This window comes from Pinus tabuliformis, chromosome 9 (genome assembly GCF_031772625.1).
Source record: "Pinus tabuliformis cultivar Carrire ecotype Pingquan chromosome 9, CPIR1, whole genome shotgun sequence".
NCBI classification, from domain to species: domain Eukaryota; kingdom Viridiplantae; phylum Streptophyta; class Pinopsida; order Pinales; family Pinaceae; genus Pinus; species Pinus tabuliformis.
In genome coordinates, this window is record NC_142307.1 from 1,440,540,207 (window position 1) to 1,440,548,373 (window position 8,167).

At 37.7% G+C, this 8,167-nt stretch overlaps 1 protein-coding gene across 2 annotated transcripts; it reads right to left on the reverse strand.

Annotated features, from left to right (window-relative positions):
• Positions 1-2,701: 2,701 nt before the first annotated feature.
• LOC149153982 (uncharacterized) lies at positions 2,702-7,405 on the reverse strand. Of its 2 annotated transcripts, none has more exons than XM_089441097.1 (6): positions 6,226-7,405; positions 5,475-5,768; positions 5,086-5,232; positions 4,280-4,435; positions 3,957-4,175; positions 2,702-3,675 (listed from the first exon to the last, which is right to left on the reverse strand). In XM_089441097.1, exons 1-6 carry the CDS (start codon positions 6,943-6,945, stop codon positions 2,923-2,925), a joined length of 2,289 nt encoding a protein of 762 aa, XP_089297223.1. In that variant the 5' UTR covers positions 6,946-7,405; the 3' UTR covers positions 2,702-2,922. The 2 variants fall into 2 exon arrangements, with proteins under 2 accessions (XP_089297223.1, XP_089297225.1); XM_089441099.1 differs by having other exon boundaries at positions 3,957-4,172; positions 6,226-7,404.
• Positions 7,406-8,167: the final 762 nt, after the last annotated feature.

The window sequence follows — 8,167 nt, forward strand, 5'->3', positions numbered from 1 at the left end:
GTTGCACACAGTGAAGATTAAGGAAAGATGGGAAGGGACTAGGAGGTACTCAGGGCATCTCTAGCAAATTCGAATTCGCAATTCTATAAAGGTGTTTTACATGGAATGGTTGAAGGCCATGAATGAAATATGTTTTGGTTATAATGCTTGTACTTATGCTACTCTTACAGGTTTATCTAACTTTCTTGCCACTCTGACTCTAGCACTTCGATACTGGAAGCGAGAAAGAATTAGAGAGGGGTGGAGGCTAGAAGAATTTCAGAAAGAAAACAAAATGGTGAAGGTGGAAGCGAGGCCGGGAAGAAAAGGGGGCCGTCGTGCCTGCAAATAGACAGAAAAGAAAAAGAAGTCGCTGGTGGCTTCGACTAGCTAGACCCAGCGAAAAAGGGGCAAGAATATTGGAAAGGAAAGCATGCAGAACCTAATGCATGCATACTATGGAGGAACTCCAGCACAGGTTAAAGTCATAATTTCAACATGGGAGGCAGAGCTAAACTCCAAGGCAACAACAAAACCGCTTCCAACGGAGGAATGGGATCCCCTACTCTTAGACTCGGGACACACCAAAAGTTGGCAAACGCTGTTTAGACAAACAGTGCAGCTTTACTAGGTAATGAAGAACCTGCTGGCCAAGGCCATGACAACACATAAGGCCCTAGAAGAACCAATGCAAGCATGACAAAAAGAACCAAGCCTAAAGGACATCCAAAGGGAGATTCAGGCGACGCAGGTACAACAATATCATCAAAATCTCTGTTTTGGCCGAATTGAAAAACAAATTCAAAGCTTGCTGCAGAATGAAGTGCTTAGGTCAAGTGCTAAGGACCCGGTCCCTATTGAGTCATCCGATGACTCAAGTAGAGTAGCAAAAAGCAATATGTTTTGGATTTACGTTTATTTGGTCGAATAGCATTTACTTTGAAAATCGAAAGATTAAGCATACAATAGACACAATAGTATATTTAGCATGGATGGATATTCTCAAGCTGTTTAAATTTTGGACGACATATGATGATGATCGTGGCCAACAGACCTGGTTTCCCTTGGACAGGTGGAGGCCACCAGAGATATTTAAAAAAAAAATTAATGTTTTTTCGAACACTTTTATTTTTTTTAAATCATAAGTTTAAGTGGTTTAATTTGCAAAAATTTTGCCCAAAAGAATTTTCAAGGTATCAAATCTATTTATGTATTACAGAGTGCATTTTAAATAATAAGAAATCACAATTTTACTAAAACTTATATTGCCAAGGCCAAAAAACCATTTTATCTATTAATTACACTACACAATTATTTTATATATAATTAACATTAAAATATTCAATTATCTAAAAAATAATAATAACAAAAATATTTTATTTATATTTAACATTAAAATATTTTTTTAAATCTCACCTATCAATAAACATGTTATAACATGTTAAATATAAGATTAAATAGAAGAAAATATATATATAACATCACAACACTATGAAATAAGAATATTTTACTTTTAATTATTTTATTTAAAATAAATATTAGAATAGTATAATATTTCATTTATTATTAATATTAATTTAAAATGTTAGAGAAAATATATATATAACATCACAACACTATGAAATAAGAATATTTTACTTTTAATTATTCTATTTAAAATAAATATTAGAATAGTATAATATTTCATTTATTATTAATATTAATTTAAAATGTTAGAGAAAATATATATATAACATCACAACACTATGAAATAAGAATATTTTACTTTTAATTATTTTATTTAAAATAAATATTAGAATAGTATAATATTTCATTTATTATTAATATTAATTTAAAATGTTAGATTTCAATATATATCAGCCTAGCGGTGGGGCTTTCTCCGGTTGCCATGTGGGATTGGTGTCTCCTGGTAAGCTTCTCTTCTCGCAAAATAAGGACCTCCTGTTTGCTGGGAAATCCACTGTTCTGGGAAGGATCCTGCAGGCTTCTCAAATCTATTGTGTGTCATGCTTGTTGCCCAAATTCACAAGCTTGACATAGAATTCAGGCTTTTTCCCTCGGAAGGAAATGAATGACAAACGTACCTTAGTTTAACTTTAGGATCTTTGTTGCCAATTGCTGCATGTTAACAGAAAAAGAACAGAAAAACCATAGCTCATAGTTCCCAAAGGTTAACGTTTGAAAAAAAGCCTCCTTCAATAAATATATACTTGTAGCTGGTCCGAGGAATCGGGAAAAAATTTAAATGTGTCATCTTCCCAGCTTCTTCTCCGAAATCTATTCTACCTTTGCAATAATTAACATACAGTTGGAATGGAAAAAAATATAATTAAAATACAGTGTTTTGAATTCTAATTCTGTACCATACGGTGATTTGCTGATGTACTATTGAGCCTGCAAAAGAACTATTGCATTATTGCATTTTTTAATCCAGATAAAGTTGTAAGCCAAGTCAGTTGCAGCGTTAGTACTTAGGTGCCTGTACCAATTGCTCTTCACCATTACATATCAGTTAAACAGGCACCATGTCAACCATGTCATTTTATGCTTTAGAAGAAAGAATCAGAAAGAGAAGATGTCCATGAAGGAACTTTTTCACCACCAAAAAAAACCAGGTTAGTATTAAGATGCTAGGAGAGAGAACAGAGATATCATTCAGAGAAAGTATCGTGTTACTTTTATTCTTGTGAAATTTCATCCCACCGTGATATTGTACATAGAATACTAGTTCTAATAAGTTTTGGCATTTGATAAACTCTGAGTCTTACAATCACATATAATTGTTTTTCAAATTTTCACCTGCTGTGTTTACAATGTTATTCTGCCGGACAGACACAGGAAAGCTACAATTACTCTACAATTTTCTTGGGCAAGTATTATCCGGGAGATAGAGAGATCCTCAGTGTTTGCCCGACTTAACCTGGTTTCTCAGCACTTCCACATTCAGACGCTGCCCAATCCAGATGATTCGTCACTAGATAAAGGAAAAATTGCTCTCCGAGTCCTAAATGGAGAAGCATTTCCAATTTCTCCTAATGGTGAACGACTGGAACTGCAAGACGATTTTCCAGATCCCACTGGACCCTGATCTCTTTTTGGTTGATTCAATTTTCTAATTTCTCTGTTAGGATTTTTGTTTTGTGACGGGAAATTCTCTTTGGAATTGACAGCCTGAATTTTTTTCGTAGTTCTCTTCTGTGACAATTGCTCTGTAACACAATCCTTCTGTCGAAGGCGCATACTGGATGATTGTTGGTTACTATGAACCTCACGAAGCTTTGAGTCCTTTTCGCTGGAGTTCTTCTGGGTACATATGTCAGACTTTTGAATTGCTTTGGACATTCTTGGCTTAACCATGTGCGTATATTTGTTCTTTTGGTTCCGATTTTCATTCTCATTTGGGTGACCTGCCTTCTCTCTGTTTGCAGATTGGTTGCTTGTTTCTGCACCACTAACAGAGGCCTCGCGATGATCCAAACTCTCCATATCTGTATCGCTTACCGGTATTGAGCTCCTTACTGAATTTGAAGATGACAGTTCTCTTCTATGTCTGCTGCGGCCATCAAGCCATTTAGTCTGTTCAACGGCATGTCTATGTCTCCCTAGTTCAGTTTCATTTCTGAGTTGTGCAGCCTGTGATTGCAACTCTGCGATCTTGATCTCAGACAGACGTGCCTTTCTTCTCCAATCTTGCATCTGTTTTGCCAGAGACAATAACAGCAAAAGGTCATTATTGTCAAATGATTTCGGCTAGAATTGCACAAGGAATGGGGTAAAAGGAATATTATGGAGCCCGTAATCAATAGGTTCTCAAAGGTCTCACTTGAGCTATGATATCAAACAATTTAAAATACAGCCATGGTAGCTAGACGATGATACCCAGAGGGAAGAATTATTTTGAAAAACATATTAAAAGGCGAATATAAAGACAAATCTTCAAATAAACAATTTTGAGAAAGAATTGGAAGTAAATATACCATTACTTGCAAGGTTGCCACCTTCTCATCAGCATGAAGGGCGTGATCTTCCCAAAAGTCTCTTGACTTTTGCAGATCTTCCATTTCTTCACGAACATGATGCAATATCTCTTGCACTTGAGACCACTGCTCAGTCTCTGCTTGGACTTGCTCAGCAATCTTCCGGATGGTAGCCTTGCAACGTTCTGAGCAGAGCTTGTTCTCTTGAGATGCCCCCTGCTAAAATTGTTCAACCAGGAAAATCAGGAAAGCAAACTTAGAATTTACAAAATAAATAAATGAATACCATATTTCTGATACAATCAACAATGCAATTTACATGCCTGTTCTGCTCTTCCAGCTGCATCTGTTCTTCTAGAACTGCAATTTCCAGAACTGTTGAGGATAGATCTATAATCCTTTCGTATCTTAGCTGCAGCTTCTTTGCTCTCGTTCATACCCATTGACAGAGAATCGAGCCTCTTCCTGAGCAGAGCCACCTGTTCACCGGGCAGCATTAGCTTCAATTTTTTTCACTGAAATTGAATACAATGCCCTGTATAAGGTGAAGTGCAAGTAAGATTAGGCACCAAGGCATACTGAGAAGTTTCATCCTTTTAAATCAGAGATAAATCTGACATGGTAGCTCTCCTCGTTTAAGTAGGGGGGCGCAAATCTGTATCATTGAAAATGTATGATTGATTTTCAAAAAAATGAATGAAAAACAATCACTCCGGGAAGATGCAAACATATTAAAAAGGAATACCAATGGTCAATTGAGTGTATACAGGTGGTTGGGAGGTTTTAATAATAACTTCTCCACCCAGGTTGAAGTCTCATGATAACATGATACTCATGGCATTCGCCTTTGCATTGGTTATCTACTAAATTTGAGAACTTATTTTTATGAGTGAACTCCATCCAATAGTACCAAGAACCACTATTATCCTGGATTCCTAGATCCTCAATACATATAATAGGGAACAAGTGTATTATGGTAAAAACATACGCGAAATAACAATATCGAGCTAGTTATTCAGAGCATAAAAAGCTTTCAAAAAGTCACCCTGCAACCCAAGGTCTTAACAACCCTTTTCCTGCATAATACAGGTGAACACAGAAGAAACAAATTTGAACATCATTCACTTACATCGACAAGCTGATTCCGTTTCTCAGCCAGAGAAGTTTTTGTTCTTGATGATTTCTGGCTTTTCAAAATGTCATCTGCAAGTCGTTGGGCTTCATTAAGACTTCCTTTCAGACTACTCGAAACAGAATTATCCTCCTTATCACTCTCCTGTAAATCATATATCATATTATCACAATAACCAGATCTAATGAGTAAAATATTTTCTCCATGTAACTGTGAAAGCCCATAAATAACTAAGATTTGTGAATGGGTTACATAAAACATTCAGGAATAGGGGAAAAACTTACAAAACCTAGAACTGGCCTCAAATTTCATTACAGACAAATATAAAAATTAAAAGAGTTCATGCAAAACTCGGTAAATGGCAGAACCGACCGACGAGAACCTACCGATTGTGCAGTGGAACAAGCAGCCAGGACAAGTTTCTCCAGCCTCTGCTGCAGGGCCTTGGCAGTATCTTCACTGTAAGAACGATCCTTTGAATTTTTTCGCAACTTGTCCAATCTTCTCTGGAGAAACATGGCCTGACGATCGAAATTGCTGCATTTCTTCAGCTCATTCTCTCTGAATTCCGAGTTCTTTCGCAGTTTGTCAAGCTTCTCCTGCAGCGCCCCGATCTGGTTCTGCAGGGTTGTTTGCAGCACGACTTCTGCATTCTTTTCATCCACGATCTTCTTCCTCCCCTACCAGAAAGGAAATTACATAAACTGTCAAGACATATTACAGAGAACACTGGACCTCAGGACACACAAAAGAAAAGAATAATAATCTAAGCCGATCGAAACCCAAACTAGAGTTCAAGCAGAATATATGGACTGCACATGAAAATGCAATTTCCAATCAAATTTTCAATAGAAAAGGCGAATTTTTCTCTGGGGGAAATTATGTCCATCAATTCAAATTCAAATTAGGCCAGGAGATTAGCTCATCCCGATTAAGCCAAAACTCAAATTAAGTTAAGCCAGTGGGTTAAGCTCGACTGCTGAAGGCGTAATCCCAAACCAAGAAGTCCAGTTATATTACTCTCTGCCACTGCAACTGGCGATCACTGCCGTCCTCCATCGTCAAGGTAAAAGGGGGGAATTCCGCAAAGTTATTTTTCAACGCACAAAAATCCAACCGAAGAAGAATAAATCTCACCGTGATGAGCGCCTGGACAGCTGAATGCAGCGAATGAGCCATCCTAACCGCATGTTCCATCTCGGCACAGCCCTGTTCCCACCGCCTGACTGCAACTTCCTTCTCCATTCTCAATAAATTACACTCCGCCCTCAGCACCTCTGCCTGGAATTTCCAGTCATCCGAGTTCCAGCGTTCATCCCCCAAATCCTCATCATTTTCAGAAGAAAATCCATTGCTGCTCCTCCTGATCCTCCTGGAAGCCTGCCCGCCATTATCTTCGCTCTCCAATTCAAATATATCCCTCACATCGTCGCTGCAATGCTCCCGCACACTCCCGGAGGCCCCCAGGCGAGAGACCCTGGAAGCCGACGCCTTGTGCAATATAACCTTGGCTCGCCTGGGAGAATTATTAGTGCAGGCATTGGGGTGCAACAGAACTATGGGAACGGAGTGGGAGAATTTACGCTCCTGCCCGAACAAAACCTCAAGTTTGCCTCTGGGCTTGCATTCGGGCTCAGGGGCGCATGAGTTCTCTCTCCTGAAGCTCCCCTGATTCGAACCAGGGGCGGCATTTTCCTTACGCTTATCGACATTTTTAGGTCTTCGGCTTCTTCTGGGGAGCTGCAGTATCCGGGGACTGGGAGGAGGAGGCGGGTGGTGCCATTTCCCGGGCCTGTATTTGGCCAGCGCTTCGTCTATTGATCGTCCCGCAGCAGTTCCCAACATCTCATCTCTCATTCAAAACAAGACTGGATTCCGGCCGGCATTAATTTTTGTCTTAAATTCCTTTCTCAACTCCCTCCGGCACAAAGAATCATTCGCTTTTGCTAAACAAAGCAGAGAGCTCTCCTCTACTGTGGGAGCAAATTTCCAAATGAATGAACGTTGACTGTGACATGCTAACTTTCCTAATCCTCGTGGTCTTGCATAAAACAGCCACCTTTCGCAGCATACGGCAGGCGCAGGCGCAGGCGCTGGTCATAAAATCCCATGGCAGTTCTACAGGCGAAGAATTAATGAATTTAGCAGTCTCTGCGTCTGACTCATTGCCGGACGTGTGTCTTTCTCGGCATCAGTGCCCCTGCGGTATTTTCTCACTCTCAGTTTCACCGTAATCACAGCTTCCGCACTGCACTCTACACTGCCCTCTTTAAACCCACTTCCCCCGGCGTGCTAACGGCCTGCTTTTTTCAAAATCTGGATACTTCTCGCTCACGTTTTACCATCTCTGAGTTTTGGATAACTCAAATGTTGCCGTTTTATCTTTTTTTTTTAAATTGACTTAAACCACCGACCCGAAACCAAGAAAAGGGTAAATAAAATAAAAAAATGTGCGCTAAAAGGCTTAACTAAAATTATGTAGACAAGATCTTCTCGTGTTATTTTAACATCATGAAATGGCAAACCCAACAAGTTGTGCAAATTCTCTTTTGGTGTGAGACTCTTATTTTGGAGTCCCTTTTCCCCCACATTCATCATTATTAAAAAGATAAAATGTCGTATCTTTATTTGACTCTCATTTTTCATTACTATGTTTACAAATATAATACGATCATATATATATTTTATTTTATTTTTCGTTTTACCCATGTTTTTAAAAGAATATCAAAATATATAAAAATTTCTTATATATTATTTATTTTATTAACATTAAACATATAAATATTTATAACTTAATATATAATTATTCTACATATGATAAGATGCATTTTTATTAAATATAAAAAATTATGAGAATTCTTTAAATTTATTTATTTTATTTTCTAATATATGTTATTAAATACAAAAATATATAATACAAAATATATAAGAATAATTTAGATATCATTTATTGTATAGCATGTGATTACATCTAAAAAAATAAATAATATAATACATTTATTTAGTTGTAATTGTTATGATAAATTTGAGTAAAATGACAATTAAATCTTCTTTGTATGAGATATTCAATATTTTGTTT